This window comes from Hypanus sabinus, chromosome 17, assembly GCF_030144855.1.
Source record: "Hypanus sabinus isolate sHypSab1 chromosome 17, sHypSab1.hap1, whole genome shotgun sequence".
Taxonomy (NCBI): domain Eukaryota; kingdom Metazoa; phylum Chordata; class Chondrichthyes; order Myliobatiformes; family Dasyatidae; genus Hypanus; species Hypanus sabinus.
Window position 1 is genome coordinate 41939590 of NC_082722.1, and position 22194 is coordinate 41961783.

At 41.9% G+C, this 22194-nt stretch overlaps 1 protein-coding gene across 4 annotated transcripts in view; it reads right to left on the reverse strand.

Annotated features, from left to right (window-relative positions):
• The window catches only part of phkb (phosphorylase kinase, beta), a 291164-nt gene that overhangs the window by 215797 nt on the left and 53173 nt on the right, over positions 1–22194 (reverse strand). For all 4 annotated transcript variants that reach the window (XM_059992920.1, XM_059992921.1, XM_059992919.1 and 1 more), the window contains one exon: positions 16888–16987. In XM_059992920.1, the coding sequence (XP_059848903.1) occupies positions 16888–16987 (100 nt within the window). The remainder of the gene's footprint in view (positions 1–16887; positions 16988–22194) is intronic.

Consider the following 22194-nt stretch of genomic DNA (forward strand, 5'->3'; position numbering starts at 1 on the left):
CAGAACAAATAGGAACACTATTAATACCTTCACAGTAATATTAAACTGTATTAGTTCCTAATAGTTATCTAAATTGCAGTGAGTACAGGCCCAGAGCCATTACACATTCCTATTGGTTGCAAAATATCATTAGAGAGGCTTTTTGATAGCTTAAGGAAACTACTGTTTTTGACTTCAATCTCTCTCATTGAAAAGCAGCTTCAAAGGGATTACTGGATTTCGAAAACCTCTCTTCAAACTCAAAGAGTAGCAGTCAGTTATATAGAAACTGAACCAAACAAGGGTTTACACTTCGAGGAATGGCAGCCAAAATCTTATAAAAGTCCTCACCAATTCCAAGCTCAAATCTTAAATATTAACTCTCAACATACTATATTGCCCAGACTACAATCCAAATTTTCAAATCCATTCCAATTACTTGAATACTTGCTGCTCGATTTTTGTGAAATGCCATCTACAATATCCTCAAGTCTTTTCAGATCAAAACAAAACCCTTAAAAGCCATTACAACCCCAAATTTGCAATGCTTTCCTCATCCAAACTACTCACTGTTCCTCCCACCCCTGTAACAGCTGTAAATCACAAATCCTTACAATCCCTATGCAAGCACGACTGGCTTTATTAACGTATCCAACATTATACCAGATCCACGGTCCTACAACTCACATGTGCTAAAATAGTATAAAAATCAAACAAATGTGATTTTTATTTAGATCCAAGTATCTATTATGATGAAGGCAAGGCACCAGATACAGGCTAATAAAATTGTAAGTAATCCTACTTCACTGCAAAGCAAGAGATTATTCAAACAAGAGAAAATCTGCAGATGCTGGAAATCCAAGCAACAGACACAAAATGCTGGAGAAACTCAGCAGGCCAGGCAGCATCTATGCAAGAGTACAGTCGGTATTTCGGACCAAGACCCTACAGCAGGCCTGGAGAGAAAAGGTGAGGAGTTGGAGTATATGTGAAACCTGGTGGAGAGGATGAAGTAAAGACCAGGGAAGTTGATTGGTGAAAGAGATACAGGGCTGGAGAAGGGGAAATCTAACAGGAGAGGAAAGAAGGCCATGGAAGAAAGAAAAAAGGGGGGTGGGGGGTGTCCTGCTCACATTATCTCCTTGCCTGATCATCACAGTCCTCTGGTGCCACTTCTCCCTTTTCTTTTTTCCATGGCCTTCTGTACTCTCCTATTCGACTCCCCCTTCTGCAGCTCTGTATCTCTTTCACCAATCAACTTCCCTACTCTTTATTTTGCCCCACCTCCCAGTTTCATCCATCACCTTATGTTTCTCTCTCCCCTTCCCCCTCCTTTTAAATTTACCCATCTTTTCTCCCCAGTCATACCAAAGGGTCTCGGCCCGTAATGTTGACTATACTCTTTTCCATAGATGCTGCCTGGTCTGCTGAGTTCCTCCAGCAGTTTGTGTGTGTTGGCTGAAGAGGTTATTCATGAAGGCAAAAAGATATACTTGGTGACAGCAGCAAGCCATTTGATTATAGGTGGCATTTTCAATTGTATAACTGTGTTCATAGAATCCTTCCTTTAGGAACTTGACAATGCATGAAAAAGGAATTTACAGAAAGAGAATGCCATAATTTCCAAATGAAGTAGAAACCATTTAGAAATGAAAGAGAAATTTTATAGCAAAGCAGAAAAAAATCAAGATACAGAACACGCTGAAATTAAAGACCTCATGTATGGTAATTGCAAAATTCCCTCCTCTTGGCTATTTTATTACACTGTCTTGCGTAATATAATGCAATAATTTTCTAACAAATAATCTGCGAGATACTTTATTGAACTACAGTATTTCTGAAAATGTACATTAATGCAGGATCCCCTTCTTTCAATCTAACTGGTTAAAAAATAACAAAACAAACTTGTTTTCAATTAATGTATATAGGGCCACCCTTCACAAATGTTTCATCATGGCTTTACCTGTAGTAGAATTGGTGATAGGCCATCTGGGGTGTCATTATATATTTAAAGCTCTTTCATACTTTATAATTATTCTTAAATGAAAAAGCATGAATGCTATTTTCCGTTCCAACAACAACATTTGCATATCTAAGAAAACATTAAATGCTGTGATTGCAGTATTTATTATCCATTACCTTTTAACATCTAAAATACAATGATGGATCATGCACAGCCTTCTGTGGCTGGAAGTTCTAAAGACTTCTGAGAAAAGCATTTCTGCTCATGTCAGGCACACCTATTCCTTATCTTGATTTTACTTCACCCTTCTTTACTCTCTACCTTTCCATTAATCTTGGCTGTGACTGCTCACTTAATACTCTAATACTCAATTTACTCTGCATGTAAATTCACTCTAGCTTGGTTTAGGCCGTTGGTTCTTAATGTAATCTTCTTGTTCCAGAACTTACTCCAGGATCCCAATAACATTAAAGTATAATGATCCCTTTGACCCTTTCTCACATCCCCGTCATGTTTGAACTCTGAGGGAAAACTGGATTGAGAAGTTTTCTAAGCACCAGTTTGTCCTCACCTTTCTTACTGCAGAAGTCACAGAGGAATCCGGCAAGTAACTGCAGTGCATTTTGTTAATTGAGAACTCTGCAACTCGGGTGAATTGCTGGTGAAGGGAATGAGTGTTCAGGTGGTTAGGTATGCCATTTAAGCGGGTTTCCTTATTTTGGATGATCTTCAACTTTTTTTTTAAAACAGTGCTGTTGGACAACACTCAAGAAAATGGAGAGTACGCAACACACTCATAATATGTCAAGGATGACAAAAAAGTTTTTTTGTGACAGAAGGCAAGTCAGTTTCTGCTGGATGCTCATGGAGCCATGACATTAATGAGGCTGGGACAAATGAGTTTAGTATCAGTAGTGACACCCAGGGTATACTTTATGGGAAATTGGCAATGGTAGTGCCTTTGAATATCGGGACTAGGTGTTCAGAAATAGCCACTTCCTAACATTTGCACGTTCAGAATGTTATAGTTGAAGTTGTATTGTTCATAACAAAACAATAACTTTACACCTTGCTTGCAGCACCTCCATAGTGAGAGACCTGGTGCTAATTATAACTCTGTTCAAACAGGTGGAAGAAAGTCTGCTGTGAAAATGAAATTTGACAAAGGAAAGTAAATGCAAAGAATATGCACTGTTAACTGATTTGGAACATTGTAGGTATTGTGACTGCACTAATCTTGCAAGGTGAACCATAATACAAAAAATAAGATTGCATGATCAGCTTTATTTGCTATACGTACATCAAACCATATAGCGAAATGCATTATTTGTGTCAATGGCCAACACAATCTGAGGATTCCTGGGGCAAGTGTCATAAGCTTCTAGTGTCAACATTGTGTAATGTGTTGTAAGGTTTTACTGCTAATGTAATGACCTCTCTGTAATGTTTTACTGTAAATGTAATGGCCTTTCTGTAAAGTTTCACTGCTAAGGCACTGCTAGCAGCAATGTTTGGGTTATGACTAGAGATAATGGTGGCTTTGGAATGTGTGCTAGCCAATGAGAGGGAACACACACAAAATGCTGGTGGAACGCAACAGGCCAGGCAGCATCTATAGGAAGAAGCACTGTCGACGTTTCAGGCCGAGTCCCTTCATCAGGACTAAGTGACGAAGGGTCTCGGCCCGAAATGTTGACAGTGCTTCTTCCTATAGATGCTGCCTGGCCTGCTGCATTCCATCAGCATTTTGTGTGTGTTGCTTGAATTTCCAGCATCTGCAGATTTCCTCATGTTTGCCAATAAGAAGAATGTTGTTTTCTCTTGTGGGTCTGGGAGCAGGGATTTCACAATCTTTTCTCAGCGAGAGATGAAGAGAGAAGACACCAGTGGAGAGAGTTGGTAGACTGGCGAACGGAGTAGACCTGGAGCAAGGGTCCAGCAGACAGCGATGCTTTGAGGCAGTCGATGGGGAACAAATGGACGAATCCGTGAGCTCTAACGTGCTCATTAGACTGTTTCATTAAAATGGGCCCTATTTTCTTTTCTTTACTAACCCTATAGTCAGATTAAGATTTATAAAGTTCAATCATTTAATTGCATATGGTGTTCTGTCTGATATTCTGTGGTTCAGTATTGTAACCAGACAACATATCATGCAGCATCCACACAAATGAGATTTCTTAGTTTGGCTGGGCCAGAGGCTGTCTTCCCCTAGACCGGGGGTCGGCAACCTGCGGCTCCGGAGCCACATGCGACTCTTTTACCTCAGTGCTGCGGCTCCCTGTTGCTTTGGGAAATAATTGGTCAGTGTTTAATTAAAATGTATTTTATGTTAGTTTGTTAGTTTTTGAAATGTAATTCTAAATTTGAAGATTATGGTGATCTTGTACAATCTAAATAAGACGTTGTGGCGACCCATTTCCTGGCACATTGGAACCGGCTCACAATTAGCCAGCGTTCAGGCTAAGGGAGATAGCCTACGGGGGTTTGTGAGTACGTGTCTTTTGCAGCATCCGCATCCATGGGGGCCAGGTTGTGGGAGGCTTAAAAGCAAGGCTGTTTAGTTCGAACAAAGTTATTCGACTGCAGTTTACTGACTGCGTAAGCACACCGCTACAACGTGTTTTTATCGCTATTAATATACGTCACCACTGCCAATACCTGACACCCGTCAGTGCGCGATTTCTTTAATTTTTCGATCCAAGGTAGGCCAACTATGGAGAATTCTAAAAAAAGAAAAGTGACTGAAGAAAACAGAACGTTTAATGATACGTGGACAGATTCATTTGCTTTCACTGTTGACGAGACTGGTTTACCAGTATGCTTAATATGCAATGAGAAACTAGCAAACAACAAAAAGTCAAATGTTGCAAGGCATTTCCAGAATAAACACGCAGCCTTTGCTCAAAAATATCCGGATGGAGATGAGAGAAAAAAAGCCGTTTCGGAACTGATGCGGAAGGTTCATCTGAGCAAAAATCATTTCAAGCAATGGATGAAGTCCGGAAAACCAACGACATACGCTACTTATATTGCCGCTCAGGAAATAGTCAGGCACGGGACGCAGTTTACAGATGGTGAATATATAAAAGAATCTTTCATTAAGATTTCAGAACATCTATTCACGGACTTTAAAAACAAGAGTGAAATTGTGCAGAAAATCAGGGATATGCCCCTCTCTGCAAAGACTGTCAAAGACAGAACCATAAAAATGGCAGAAGACATCACAAGACAGCAAATTAAAGACATCAATTCAGCTGTGGCCTACTCGATTGCCTGTGACGAGTCTAAAGACAAAGGTGATATTGAACAAATAGCGCTGTTCTGCCGGTATGTAAACTCTGCCGGGCCACAGGAAGAACTGATTGAGTTGATACCTCTAAAAGACCAAACACCGGGGGAGGACATCTGTGAGGCTGTCTTGAATTGTTTAAGAGCCAAAGGAATAAAGACTACCCACCTGGTGTCAGTAGCTACTGATGGGGCACCGAATATGACGGGAACGCACAAGGGAATTGTGGCTTTACTGCAGAAGTCGCTGGACAGAAAGCTGCTGATTTTTCACTGCATCTTGCACCAAGAGGCACTGTGCGCTCAAACATTTCCTCCGGAATGCACAGAAGTAATGGATGTTGTCATTCAGATTGTCAATAAAATAATGGCAAAAAGTTTAAATCACCGTCAATTCCGTTAGTTACTGGACGAGCTGGAAAGCGCATATTCTGATCTCCTGCTGCACAACAAAGTCCGGTGGCTGTCCAGAGGGGAGGTGCTGAAACGCTTTGTCGCGTGTCTGGAAGAAGTGAAAACTTTCCTGGGCAGCAAAGGGCTGGAAAAGCTACACTTCATGGTAGACAAGACAGCGCACCTGAACACGCTGAACACAGCTCTTCAGGGGAAAGGACGTACAGCCCTCCACATGTTGGAGGATGTTTTGGCATTCGAGCGCAAGTTGACAGTGCTTGCCAGAGATTGACAGAAAGGCACTTTGTCTCACTTCCCCAATTTGAGAGAGTTCAAACAAGGTCACGACATGATAAATTCGGAGAATTTACATTCTGCAATCATCGCAATGCAAACATCGTTTGGGAAACGCTTCTGTGAGTTCAGAGAGGAAAAAAAACACATTATCCTTCCCGGTCACTCCCCTAAGCATCAATTCATCTCTACTGAATACGACTGAATACTGAATACGGCAGGTGTGAGTAAACCTGATCTTGAGATGGAACTGGCCGACATACCCGACAATGACATATGGGTGTCCAAGTTTAGACGCTTGACAGCAGACCTTGAAGATGTTGCCCGTCAGAAGGCCGTTCTTGCTCAGAATCACAAATGGAGTGATACTGAAAACCTCCCAAATCCAGACAAACTTGTGTTCGAAACATGGAATGCTATCCCCGACATTTATGTAAACATTAAAAAGTATGCGCCTGGAGTCCTGTCGATCTTTGGATCCACATATGTATGTGAGCAGGTGTTCTCCAACATGAACTTTATTAAAAACAAACATCGCGCACGCCTCACAGATGACAGCTTGCGATCCTGTGTAAAGATGAAGGTGACGTCATACAGCCCTGATGTGCAGACGCTGTGCGCTGAGGTCCAGGAGCAGAAATCCAATTAACCAAATATGATAAATATTTTAATTGCCTATTGTTTTACTTATATTCATATTTTTTTCATTGTTCATTAAAATAGTCCTTTTATTTTTCAGGTTGACAGCTGGCTGACGTTATTTTTGGTTTGCTGCTGGCGGAAAATTTAAGTTCAGCATTTTTCATAAATACAAGAAGGACTCAAATAGACATTGAGTATTTTACTTAAAAGTAACCTTCAACCCAACGTCTTTTTTTTCGGAGTTCAAAATGTTTTTGTTGCATGCAGAAATGTAATTTCGTTTTCTCTGCAGGAGTTCATCAATTTCATAAATGCAACACATTATAGTTTGTTTACACATAGCATAAAGGCAAAAAAAAACCATTGTATGCAGTGTTATTTCATTTTAAATGTCAAACGGGTTTTGCGGCTCCCAGTGTTTTCTTTTCTGTGGGAAACGGGTCCAAGTGGCTCTTTCAGTGGTAAAGGTTGCTGACCCCTGCCCTAGACAAACGCATGCTGGCCGAACCTGTGGGTGACAACAGCATGCCTACAATTTACTAACCCTGACCCTTACATCAAAATGTCATTGTTCAGCAAATGACAGGTCAACAGCAAGGAATTCTTTTGCGTTAATGGTTTCTGGAGAAACTATTAGCAGTTTCAAGATTAACTTTATATCTCAGAAGTCTCAAAGAACTCAAAGAAATCTACAGAATTAATTCCAATACTGCTGTACTTAATCGGATTTGAATTGTTTTTATTTCTTACATCCTTCACATACATAAGTAAAAATCTTTATGCTACATCTCCATCTAAATGTGCAATATACAATCATAGTAATTTATAATAATTTACAATAAATAGAACAGTCAATGAAATATAGAGTACACACAAATCAACGTGAGTTAATCACTCTGATGGCCTGGTGGAAGAAGCTGTCCCGGAGCCTGCTGGTCCTGGCTTTTATGCTGCGGTACCGTTTCCTGGATGGTAGCAGCTGGAACAGTTTGTGTTTGGGCTGACTCGGGTCCTCAATGATCCTCTGGGCCTTTTTTTTTTACACACCTATCTCTGTAAATGTCCTGAATAGTGGGAAGTTCACAACTACAAATGTGTTGGGCTGTCCACACCACTCTCTGCAGAATCCTGCAATTAAGGGAGGTACAGTTCTCATACCAGGCAGTGATGCAGCCAGTCAGGATGCTCTCAATTGTGCCCCTGTAGAAAGTTCTTAGGATCTGGGGGCTCATTCCAAAGTTCCTCAACCATCTGAGGTGAAAGACGTGCTGTTGTGCCTTTTTCACCACACAGCCGTTGAGTACAGACCACATGAGGTCCTCAGTGATGTGAATGCCAAGGAACTTAAAGCTATTCACTCTCTCAACCCCCGATCAACTGATGTCAATAAGGCTTAGCCCGTCTCCATTCCTCCTGTAATCCACAACCAGCTCCTTTGTTTTTGCAACATTGAGGGACAGGTTGTTTTCTTGACACCCCTGTGTCAGAGAAATCACTTGACTGCAGGCCACCTCAGTATTGTTTGAGATAAGATCAACCAAAGTAGCGTCATTGGCAAATTTAATTAGCAGATTAGAGCTGTGGGTGGTGACATAGTCATGGGACACAGGGAGTAAAAGAAGGGACTCAGATCACAGCCCTGAGCGGCTCCTCTGTTGAGAGTCAAAGAGGTGGAGGTGAGGGAGCCCACTCTTCCCTCCTGCTGGCGATCTGACAGGAAGTCCAGGATCCAGCTGCACAGGGCAAGGTGAAGGCCGAGGTCTCTGAGCTTCATGTTAAGCCTGGATGGAACTATGGTGTTGAATGCTGAACTGAAGTCCAAGAACAGCATTTTCACGTAAGCATCTTTCTTCTCCAGATGTGCAGGAACGGTACGTAGAGCAAGGGCTATTGCGTCGTCTGTCAATCAGTTGCGTCGGTAGGTGAACTGTAGCAGGTCCAGTTTGGGTAGTAGCAAGCTGCAGATGTAATCCTTGACCAGTCTCTCAAAGTATTTGCTTATTATTGATGTGAGTGTGACAGTCGTTTAGGCATGTTACCTTGGATATTTTTGGTACAGAGACAATGGTGGATGTTTTGAAGCAGGAGAGCACACTACACTGGGAGAGGGAGAAATTAAAAAGGTCAGTAAACACACCTGCCAGCATGCTGTGCACATCCTGAGTACTTGTCCTGAGATACCATCCAGTCCCACAGCCTTGTGACTGTCCACTCCTTGGAACATCTGCATACCTCATCCTCAGAGACGACCAGGTTGCAAGTTGTAACAGTGTCTTCCTTCAGAGGCTCGGAGTTAGCTACATTGAACCGAGTATAAACGTGATTGAGCTCATCTGTGAGAGAGGCCGCAATGTTGGTGGCCCCACGATGTTTGGTCTTGAAGTCTGTGATGGTATGCAGCCCTCGCCACAAGTCATGTGTGTTATTCGTTGTGAATCTTGACTCAATTCTTTTATTATCTTCTTTATTTTTAATATTATCACTTGCAATATAAAACATTAGACATTAGCCATTTTTTATGAATTGTTGTAATCAATATACCTTATATTTCATATCATTAAGCATTTATAGAACTATTATTCACAGGTTACTTTAGTTTTCATTTCTTTGTGATGGAGTATCTTACTATTGCTACTAATTTAATCATACCAAGAACAGACACTACAATAAAGACGTATTTTTCTTCCCCAAAATTATTTGCTTGAGAACGTATCAAGCAATGAATCTGCCTGGAAAAAGCAGTGTGTGACTCACTGCCTATAATGGTCACATATATATATGTAATTGATAAACACTTACCTCATTCACATTCTTAAGGTGTTTAACAATTAATGAGAGATAATTACATCCATAAGCAAAGAATGTGTGGTCTATTTGTGAGATATCTATCACATTTGTCTAATGAATTCACAACGACGCTGTCCGCAGAATGCTGCTGTTCCTCACAAATTTTGATTAGCTTTATTTCACAACTTTTCTATTTCTTTTTATCTTTCCGTTGTGAGCTTGGTTTCCTTTCTTTCTCATCTCTATCTTCATTCATCTATTCCTTTCTTTCTGATATCCTCTGTTCTTTTTGGATGAAAGATAAGAAATAAAGAATCATAGCCTAATTTGGATACAGTGGTTAAACTGGTTCGGGAAGATACCCGACACAAGTGCAAGGTTGCAGATCACAAGTTGTTTGGATGGAATGCATGCAGAAAGTATCCAGAGTGTGGGTGTCATTTATCAGATTTGGGTGTGGATCATAGGTTAACACCTGGCACAATTTCCCACATTATAACCATAACAATAACATATAACAATCACAGCACGGAAACAGGCCATCTCAGCCCTCCTGGTCCGTGCCGAACTCTTAATCTCACCTAGTCCCACCTACCCGCACTCAGCCCATAACCCTCCACTCCTTTCCTGTCCATATACCTATCCAATTTTACCTTAAATGACACAACTGAAACGGCCTCTACTACTTCTACAGGAAGCTCATTCCACACAGCTATCACTCTCTGAGTAAAGAAATACCCCCTCGTGTTTCCCTTAAACTTCTGCCCCCTAATTCTCAAATCATGTCCTCTCGTTTGAATCTCCCCTACTCTCAATGGCAACAGCCTATTCACGTCAACTCTATCTATCCTTCTCAAAATTTTAAATACCTCGATCAAATCCCCCCTCAACCTTCTACGCTCCAATGAATAGAGACCTAATTTGTTCAACCTTTCTCTGTAACTTAAGTGCTGAAACCCAGGTAACTCATCTCTGCACTCTCCCTAATTTATTGATATCTTTCCTATCATTCGGTGACCAGAACTGTACACAATATTCCAAGTCTGGCCTTACCAATGCCTTGTACAATTTTAACATTACATCCCAACTTCTGTACTCAATGCTTTGATTTATAAAGGCCAGCGTTCCAAAAGCCTTCTTCACCACCCTATCTACATGAGACTCCACCTTCAGGGAACTATGCACTGTTATTCCTAGATCTCTCTGTTCCTCTGCATTCCTCAATGCCCTAACATTTACCCTGTATGTTCTATTTGGATTATTCCTGCCAAAATGTAGAAACTCACACTTTTCAGCATTAAACTCCATCTGCCAACGTTCAGCCCATTCTTCTAACCGGCATAAATCTCCCTGCAAGCTCTGAAAACCCACCTCATTATCCACAACACCTCCTACCTTAGTATCATCGGCATATTTACTAATCCAATTTACCACCCCTTCATCCAGATCATTTATGTATATTACAAACAACATTGGGCCCAAAACAGATCCCTGAGGCACCCCGCTAGTCACTGGCCTCCATCCCGATAAACAATTATCCACCATTACTCTCTGGCATCTCCCATCTAGTCACTGTTGAATCCATTTTATTACTCCAGCATTAATACCTAACGACTGAACCTTCTCAACTAACCTTCCATGTGGAACTTTGTCAAAGGCTTTGCTGAAGTCCATATAGACTACATCCACTGCCTTACCCTCGTCAACATTCCTCGTAACTTCTTCAAAAAATTCAATAAGGTTTGTCAAACATGACCTTCCACGCACAAATCCATGCTGGCTACTCCTAATCAGATCCTGTCTATCCAGATAATTATTAATACTATCTCTAAGAATACTTTCCATTAATTTACCCACCACTGATGTCAAACTGACAGGTCTATAATTGCTAGGCTTACTTCTAGAACCCTTTTTAAACAATGGAACCACATGAGCAATACGTCAATCCTCCGGCACAATCCCCGTTTCTAACGACATCTTAAAGATCTCCGTCACAGCTCCTGCTATTTCTACACAAACTTCCCTCAAGGTCCTGGGGAATATCCTGTCAGGACCCGGAGATTTATCCACTTTTAAATTTCTTAAAAGCGCCAGTACTTCCACCTCTTTAATTGTCATAGGTTCCATAACTTCCTTACTTGTTTCCCACACCTTACACAATTCAATATCCTTCTCCTTAGTGAATACTGAAGAGAAGAAATCGTTCAAAATCTCTCCCATCTCCCTCGGCTCCACACATAGCTGACCACTCTGATTCTCTAAGAGGCCAATTTTATCCCTCACTATCCTCCTGCTTTTAATTTAACTGTAGAAACCTTTCGCATTTACTTTCACCTTATTTGCCAAACCAACCTCGTATCTTCCTTTAGCTTTTCTAATCTTTCTTAAGATTCCTTTTACATTCTTTATATTCCTCGAGCAATTCCTTTACTCCATGCTGCCTATATCTATTGTAGACATCCCTCTTTTTCCGAACCAAATTTCTAATATCCCTTGAAAAGCATGGTGCTTTCAAACCTTTAACCTTTCCTTTCAACCTAACAGGAACATAAAGATTCTGTACCCTCATAATTTCACCCTTAAATGACCTCCATTTCTCTATTACATCCTCCCCATAAAACAACTTGACCCAATCCACTCTCTCTAAATCCCTTTGCATCTCCTCAAAGTTAGCCTTTCTCCAATCAAAAATCTCAACTCTAGGTCCTGTCCTGTCCTTCTCCATAATTATATTGAAGCTAATGCTATTGTGATCACTGGACCCGAAGTGCTCCCCAACACATACATCTGTCAGCTGACCTATCGCATTCCCTAACAGGAGATCCAACACTGCCCCATCTCTAGTCGGTACTTCTATGTATTGTTGCAAAAAACTATCCTGCACATATTTCACAAACTGGAAACCATCCAGCTCTTTTACAGAATGAGCTTCCCAGTCTACGTGTGGAAAATTAAAATCTCCCACAATCACCACCTTGTGTTTACTACAAATATCTGCTATCTCCTTACACATTTGCTCTTCCAACTCACGCTCCCCATTAAGTAGTCTATAATACACTCCTATCAGTGTTACTACACCTTTCCCATTCCTCAATTCCACCCAAATAGCCTCCCTGGAGGAGCTCTCTAATCTATCCTTCTAAAGCACCGCCGTAAGATTTTCTCAGACAAGCAATACAACACCTCCTCCTCTGACCCCTCCTACTCTATCACACCTGAAGCAACTAAATCCAGGAATATTTAGTTGCCAATCACACCCTTCCTGCAACCATGTTTCACTAATAGCTACAACATCATAATTCCAGCTAGCAATCCACGCTTTAAGCTCATCCACCTTTCTTACAATGCTCCTAGCATTAAAATAGATACATTTAAGATACTCTCCTCCTCCTCTCTTTTCACCCCTAACAATGCATTCAAATTTATTATCCTTTTCTTTCTTCTCCCCACATCTTCGGGCTGAGTGCATCCCTTCTCCATCACCTGCCTTTCCTCCCTCACACTGTCTACTTACTTGCTCTACTGGTGAACTAACCTCCTCTCCCATGGTTTCTTCAAATTGATTCCTGCCCCCCTCCCCATCTTACTAGTTTAAAGTCTGCCCTGTAGCCCTAGCAAACCTCCCCGCTAGGATATTGGTCCCCCCACGATTCAAATGTAACCCGTCCTTCTTGAACAGGTCACGCCTGCCCCAGAAGAGGTCCCAATGATCCAGAAACTTGAATCCCTGCCCCCTGCTCCAATCCCACAGCCACGCATTCATCCTCCACCTAATTCTATTCCTACTCTCACTGTCGCGTGGCACAGGCAGTAATCCCGAGATTACTACCTTTGCGGTCCTCCTTCTTAACTGCCTTCCTAACTCCCTGTACTCCCGTTTTCGGACCTCTTCCCCTTTCCTACTTATGTCATTGGTACCTACATGTACCACGACCTCTGACTCCTCACCCTCCCACTTCAGGATATCTTGGACGCGATCAGAAACGTCCCGAACCCTGGCACCAGGGAGGCAAATTAACATACCGGGACTCCCAATCACCTCCACAGAACCGCCTGTCTGAACCCCTGACTATCGAGACCCCTATTACTATGGTCCTCTTTCTTCTATCCCTACCCTTCTGAGCTACAGGGCCGTCCTCTGTGCCGGAGGCCCGGCCACTGTCACTTCCACCAGGTAGGTTGTCCCCCCAACAGTACTCAAACATGAGTACTTATTGTCAAGGGGTACAGCCACTGGGGTACTCTCTAGTACCTGCCTCTTCCCCTTCCTAACCGTGACCCACCTATCTGCCTCCCGTGGCCCCGGAGTGACCACCTGCCTGTAACTCCTCTCTATCACCTCCTCACTCTCCCTGACCAGGCGAAGGTCATCAAGCTGCAGCTCCAGTTCCCTAACTCGGTCCCTCAGGAGCTGCAGTTCGGCGCACCTGGCACAGATGTGGACGTCCGGGAGGCTCGGAGACTCCAGGACCTCCCACATCTGACACCGAGAACAACAAGCTGCCCTCACACTCATACTTCCCAAATAACTGAAAATAACAAGAACTAAAAGATAAGCCTACTGTGCCCTCTTCCGCCTAAGCCCCCTGAGCCCAAGCCCTACACTCTGCTCCCGGCACACTCCGCTGCCCGCTTCTTAAGGCGTTCTTTTAATATCTTCCCTCCTTCCCAGGCCTCCTTCACGTGCCTGCGCTGTCCCGCCTCTCAGAACTCTGATCCGAGAAGCAATTGGACAATTTGAAAATGGCCGCCACCGCACTTCCTCTCAAAGCCTCGCTGTCCTCTTCCAAAAGAGGACTACCTCACTCAGTCTCTCCTTTTTATATCTTCCCTCCTTCCCAGGCCTCCTTCACGCGCCTGCGCAGTCCCGCCTCTCAGAACTCCGATCTGAGAAGCAATTGGACAATTTGAAAATGGCCGCCATCGCACTTCCTCTCAAAGCCTCGATGTCCTCTTCAAAAAGAGAACTACCTCACTCAGTCTCTCCTTTTTATATCTTCCCTCCTTCCCAGGCCTCCTTCACGCGCCTGCGCAGTCCCGCCTCTCAGAACTCCGATCTGAGAAGCAATTGGACAATTTGAAAATGGCCGCCATCGCACTTCCTCTCAAAGCCTCGATGTCCTCTTCCAAAAGAGAACTACCTCACTCAGTCTCTCCTTTTTATATCTTCCCTCCTTCATGCGCCTGCGCAGTCCTGCCTCTCAGAACTCCGATCTGAGAAGCAATTGGACAATTTGAAAATGGCCGCCGCCGCACTTCCTCTCAAAGCCTCGCTGTCCTCTTCCAAAAGAGGACTACCTCACTCAGTCTCTCCTTTTTATATCTTCCCTCCTTCCCAGGCCTCCTTCACGCGCCTGCGCAGTTCCGCCTCTCAGAACTCCGATCTGAGAAGCAATTGGACAATTTGAAAGTGGCCGCCACCGCACTTCCTCTCAAAGCCTCGATGTCCTCTTCAAAAAGAGAACTACCTCACTCAGTCTCTCCTTTTTATATCTTCCCTCCTTCATGCGCCTGCGCAGTCCTGCCTCTCAGAACTCCGATCTGAGAAGCAATTGGACAATTTGAAAATGGCCGCCGCCGCACTTCCTCTCAAAGCCTTGCTGTCCTCTTCCAAAAAACTGTGATTATAACTGGGATTACACATCAAACACTTTACTAACTGTACAGCACTTTGTGAAGATCTATTATTGTGAAAGACACTATATAACTAATTTCCTAAATAGAGAAAAGTCTATTTGTCATTCTTTCCTCAATTGTTTCCATTAGCTCAGAGGACAGATCTATCTGTCATGGATTTTCCAAGATTGCTACTAATTCCACCTTACTAGGCAGATTTATGAAAAAAACATTCATAATACCTGTACATAGTTCAAATGAGGTGCACTTCTTTAGAAAGGTGAAAATCATCAGTTATACATTTTACAACATATGGTTTCCGGTATCATCACCCTTTCAAGCAGTAAGTTCTAGATCCTTTCCATTTGCTAACTTTTCTACAAATTGCTTCATATTTATGCCCCCTGGCTTTTTCCCTTTCCTCTATGGGCAATGGGTCCTTTTAATTTTCTTTGCTTAAGCCCCTCATAATTTTATATATCACAATTAAGTATTGGTCTCCAAGGAAAATTGTAGTAAGTTATCTGATCATAAATACAATTTGCATTCCCTGCAAAATCTATGTAGATTCCACAGCCTCATCAGTGAATTCACATTTTTACTATAACGTGATCAGCTGCCATTGCCGATAACTGGACTCTGAAAACTTGCTCTCATTCCTCAAACAAGCTTTACGTACTTGTGCACAAAGTTCAAAATAAATTTAATTTCAAAGTTCATATATCTATGCAGCTGTGGAGGCCAGGTTGTTGTGTGTACTTAAGGCAGACATTGATAAGTTGTTGATTGGACATGGCATCGAAGGTCGGGGCAGAAGGCCGGGAACTGGGGCTGAGGAGGAGGACCAGACTTGATTGAACGGCGGAGCAGACTCCATGGGCCAGATTGCCTAATTCTGCTCCTATGTCTGCTTATGGTCTTATCTCACCATATACTACCTTGATTGATTTTCTTGCATGTATTTACAGGAACAAAAGAAATACAATAGAATTTCTGAAGAAAAGTATGAATAACTAAGACAACCAACAGCCAATAAATAACAGACAAATGCAAATAATAAAAAAGTAAAGAAATAACACTGCGATCATATAGTTGTAGCATCCTTGAAAGTGAGCCTGTGGGTTGTGGAGTCAATTCAACATTGAGGTGAGTGGTTATCTATGTTGGTGCAGGAGCCTGGTGGTTGTAGGATAATAACTGTTACTGAACATGGTGAAATAGAACTTAAGGGTGCTGTACCTACAACCACACCCCTGGCCCCAGCAATGGTAGTAGCAGGAACTGAGCATGATCTGGATGATGGAAGTCCTTGATAATGGATGTTTATTTCTTGTGGTAGAGCTCCTTGTAAAGGAGAACATGGTCCAAGTCACCAAACAGTTCACAGTTGGACAAAGAAATGTCATTTTTCTGCAAAAATTGACTAGTGGATACAGATATTGACCAATATATAACCTTGTAGATGTTCAGATTCCTTATCTGCATCGTCAAACATCAATCTCACTACAATGATATAGACATTAATAGCCAACACAAACTACAAGCTAACAGCCAATGATAGAGTAAAAGAATTATCCAGTAACTGGTGTGAGGCTTGCATCCTTGGCTTGGTTCAGTATCACAAATAGCTCTAGTTCCCTGTTGTGCAAAGGAAAGCAAAGTTCTTCAAAGACTTCTTTTGTCTGGGTTGACTGCACTCTATCTGTTCACTGTTCCTGCCTGCACATTATCTTAGCCCTTGCCTTGTCACAACATCCACAACCAAAGACTACTCACAGATATTAAAAGGGAATTCATTTTTACTTTGCAAATTGATGGGATATTCTGGATAATTACAAGCCTTTAAAAGTATTTTTTTAGGACTGCAAATAAATGAAATTTAAGTAAAAGTGTAAATATTCATGCCCACACATTGAGGTTACCTTATCAGCTTGACGCATGTAGCAATAAAGAATTCCACGCATGCATTTTATAGCAGAATATTCCAACTCATGAGTCCTTCCCTTATCATCGTCAATGCGCCTATGTAAGACAAGACAAGACAGAAGTTTATTAAAATAAAGATGGATTACTTTTATTAATCTTCCCAATCCAAAGTCAACTAAATTTGTGAATTATGGGCAGTAATATCATTCTAAATCGATATTAAAACTGATAAATTCACATTGACTAAAACAAACCTCCTCTGTATCTCCATCTAAACTGAACAGATCATGATGATTTAAAATTTGTATTGTACCATAAATATGACAGAGCAGCAAGACCATGAAAATATAATGAGCAAGTTGGTCTTCACATACATTATTTCGTCTGTGCTGTTAATTTTCTTTATAATATAAATAAAATTATTCATGAGATTTTAAACAATACAAGGTTCCCAAGCTTTAAAAAAAATGCAAGACAGCAAATAACTGTTGGAGTCGATTGTCAAGGATGAGGTTACGGAGTACCTGGAGGCATATGACAAGATAGGCAGAACTCAGCATGGTTTCCTTAAAAGAAAAATCCTGCCTGACAAACCTAGTGCAATATTTTGAGGAAATTACAAGTAGGCTAGACAAGGGAGATGCAGTGTATATTGTGTATTTGGATTTTCAGAAGGCCTTTGACAAGGTGCTGCACATGAGGCTGCTAAACAAGAGCCCATGGAATTATGGGAAAGTTACATACATGGATAGAGCGTTGGTTGATTGGCAGGAAACAGAGAGTGGGAAAAAAGGGATCCCATTCTGGTTGGCTGCCAGTTATCAGTGGTGTTCCACAGGGGTCCGTGTTGGGGCCGCTTCTTTTTACATTGTATATCAACAATTTGGATTATGGAATAGATTGCTTTGTGGCTAAGTTTGCTAATGATACAAAGATAGGTGGAGGGGCCGGTAGTGCTGAGGAAACAGAGAGTCTGCAGAGAGACTTGGATAGATTGGGGGAATGGGCAAAGAAGTGGCAAATGAATTACAATGACAGAAAGTGTACAGTCATGCACTTTGGCAGACTATTATTTAAATGGGAAGAAAATTCAGTTCTGAGATGCAACGGGACTTGGGAGTCCTCCTGCAGGATACCCTTAAGGTTAACCTCCAGGTTGAGTCGGTGGTGAAGAAGGCGAATGCAATGTTGGCATTCATTTCTAGAGGAATAGAGTATAGGAGCAGGGATGTGATGTTGAGGCTCTATGAGGCACTGGTAAGACCTCACTTGGAATACTGTGTGCAGTTTTGGCCTCCTTATTTAAGAAAGGATGTGCTGACATTGGAGAGGGTTCAGAGAAGATTCACTAGAATGATTCCAGGAATGAGAGGGTTAACATATGAGGAACGTTTGACCACTCTTGGACTGTACTTCTTGGAGTTTAGAAGAATGAGGGGGGACTTCATAGAAACATTTCGAATGTTGAAAGGCATGGACAGAGTGGATGTGGCAAAGTTGCTTCCCATGGTGGGGGAGTCTAGTACGAGAGGACATGACTTGAGAATTGCAGGGCGCCCATTCAGAACAGAGACACAAAAATATTTTTTTAGCCATAGGGTGGTGAATCTATGGAATTTGTTGCTACGGGCGGCAGTGGAGGCCAAGTCATTGGATGTATTTAAGGCAGAGATTGATAGGTATCTGAGTAGTCAGGGCATCAAAGGTTATGGTGAGAAGGCGGGGGAACGGGACTGAAGGGGAGATGGGATCAGCTCATGATGAAATGGTGGAGCAGACTCGATGGGCCAAATGGCCGACTTCAGCTCCTTTGTCTTATGGTCTCTAACTCATGGAACTACCATCATTTTTTCCCCCCATTTAAAACAAACATATTACTGACAGATGTTTTACAATTTTGAAAGAATGGGACAGAATAAATAAACATCGAATGTTTTTTGCTCACATGTTAAATGAACACCGAGACAGACTGAGATGTGCTATCTGTGTTTCTGCTTATATTTGGATTCAACACTACAATAAGTATTTAAAAACCAAAAGTTCTTAATACTCAAAGTGATTTGTAAAAAAATGAAGAACGTAGAGGGGTCACTTAAGCCATTGAGCATGTGGTTGTCAAATGAATTAGAACTGGAGCTACTAATGATCATAACTAAGAAAGTAATCTTTAAAAATCATCTGTCATATTTTGTCTACTGGCTTTCCTCAGAACTCAACCAAAGTGCTTCTTCATTAATTTGTAGCAAAATTGCCAAATTACCTAACTACTTTAATGGGTAGTTTATGAACATAGAACAGTACAGCGCAGGCCCTTTGGTCCATAATTTTGTGCTGACCTTATAGCCGACTGCAAAATCAATGTAACCCACTCCTCCCACAGAGACCTCAATCTTTGTTCCAACCATGTACCTATCTTGTGCTTGATGTATCTGCCTATCCCTGGCAGACTATGTCATGCACTTACCACTTTATGTGTAAAAGAAAGCTAGCTATCTCTGATATCCTGATGGAGGGCTGGAGAAGAAGGACTTTGACAGGAGAGGAGAGTGGACTATAGGAGAAGGAAAAAGAAAAAGAGGAGGGGACCCGGGGGAAGCCATAGGCAGGTGAGAAGAGGTCAAAGGCCAGAGTGGGGAACAGATTACGAGAGGAGAGGAAGGGAATTATTTTTACCAGGAGGAGAAATCGATATTCATGCCATCTGGTTGGAGGCTACCCAGATGGAATAGGAGGGCCTCATCTTGGCACATGAGGAGACCATGGATTGACGTGTTGGAACTGGAATGGGAATCAGAATTAAAGCGTTTGGTCATTGGGAGCTACCAATTTTAGTGGATGGAGTGGAGGTGCTCGATGAAATAGTCTCCCAATTTACGATGATTCTCACTAATGTAGAGGAGGCTGCTTTGGGAGCACCAGACACAATAACCAACCCCAGCAGATTTGCAGGTGAAGCTTTGTCTCACTTGGAAGGACTGTCTGATACTCTGAATGTAGGTGAGGGAGGAGGTGAATGGGCAGGTGTAACATTAGTCCTTTTACAAGGATAAGTGTCAGGAAGTGTACAAGGGAATCATGAAGGGAGTGATCCCTGCAGAAAGTGGCGAAAAGGGGGACGTAAAGATATGTTTCATGGTAGGATCCCTTTGGATATGGCAGTAGTTGCAGAGAATGATATGTTAGATGCAAAGCACATAGGTGGTAGGCAAGGACAAGAGGAACTCTATCACTGCTAAGATGGCAGGAAGATGGAATGAGTGTGAATGTTGAGAAAGTGGAGGAGATGTGGGTGAGGACAGCCTCAATAGTGGAGGAAGGGAAACCTGGCTCTTTGAAATAGGAGGATATCTCTGATACTTTGGATACGATGGAGACGAAGGAATTGAAAATAGGGAATGGCATTTTCAGAGGAGATAAGGTGGGAAGTCAAGATAATCATGAGAATCGGTAGGTTTGTAAAGGAGGCTGGTTGGCATTTTGTCTCCAGAGATGGAGACAGAGATTATCGAGAAAGGAGAGGGAAGTGTCAGATTTGGACCATGTGAATTTAAGGGCGGGGTGGAAGCTAGAGTGAAAGCTGAAATTGACAAGCTCAGCACGGGTCCATGAAACAGCACCAATGCAGTCGTCAATGCTGCGGAGAAAAAATTGGGGAGTATTTTCAAGGAAGTCTTTGAACGTGGAGTGTTCTATGCAGCCAACGAGGTGGCAGGCATAGCTGGGGGCCCTTATGGGTGCATGCGGCTACCCTAAATCTAGAAAAAGTGAGAAAAGATGAAGGCAGAGTTGCTGAGAGTGAGGACCAGTTCTACCAGACAGAGGAGGGTGGTAGTGGAAGGGAATTGGTTTATTCTTTTGTTAAGAAAGAGGTGGAGAGCTTGATGTGTATAGGGACTGAACATCCATAGTGAAAATGAAGCAGTCAGGGTCAGGGAATTGAATGGTACGGAAGAGATCGAGAGCATGAGGAGTGTCATGGATGTTGATGGGAAGAGACTGAACCAAGGGGGAGAAAATGGAATCAGGGAATGAGGACATGCATTCAGTGGGACAGGAGCAGGCAGAGACAATAGGCCTAGCTAGACGGCCCAGTTTGTGGATCTTGGGCAGGAGGTAGATGCATAGTAAGGGAACTATGATTTTGGTGGCAATAGATGGGAGTTCTCCAGAGTTAATGAGGTCAGTGATGGTGTCGGAGACAGCTTACTGATGGTCCAGAGTGGGGTCCTCTTCAAGGGGTAAGTATGAGGAGGTATTTAAGAGTTGCCACCTGGCTGTAGCAAGATAGAGGTTACAGCGCCACACTACAAAAGCACCCCTGTACTTGTGAAATTAGGATTGGTACAGAAAGAGTGCAGGGGAGTGTGTTCAAAGGGGGTAAGGAGAGATGAGTGCTGAAGTTGAGACAGTTGATGTCTTGTCAGCAGTTTGAGATGGAAAGATCCAGAGCAGGCAAAGAACCAGAGTGGGGTGTCCAAGAAGAGGTGGAGGATTAAAGAAATTTTTTAAGAAATTTTCTTTTACAGGATTACACCTATCGTTACTATATCAGAAAACATCTGCAGAATACAAGTAACGTTCAATAATTTCATGCCTACATATGTTTTCAAGCACATTACCTTAATTCAATGGTATGATTGAAAACAATAAAAATGAGAATTTGAGTGACATTTACATTGATTCTGTGACCCTCATACACATAAATTATCTTGATCAAAAGAATACTTTTCACATGCAAACTCAATAGTAAAATAATATGTCAAGCTTAGTGGTACTTTTAAAATGATTAATGAATTCTGCCATTTGATACAAGCCATTCAAAATAAAAGAAATATGTAAAATAATATTCAAATTATAAACTGACATCATCCTCAAAAACATCGCAATAGTTTTAATAGACTTGCTGTCTTCTGCTGTAACCAAAATTAAAAAAAAATGTATTTCAACTCTATTTGTTCCCAAAAACAAACACAAGCAAGATTTTCTGTATTTTCAAAGGATGTATAAAGACTGCCAAAACACAGTTCATTTTAGTAAAATCAATTCCTTTGAGCAAAATGCAATACAGTGGTATGCAAAAGTTTGGGGCACCCCTGGTTAGAATTTCCGTTACTGTGAATAGCTAAGCGAGTAAAAGATGACCTGATTTCCAAAAGGCGCAAAGTTAAAGATTTCAATATTTCTTTAATATTTTAATTAAGATTACTTTTTTATTTCCATCTTTTACATTTTCAAAAGAACAAAAAAGCAAAAGGGCCCGAAGCAAAAGTTTCGGCACCCTGCATGGTCAGTACTTAGTAACA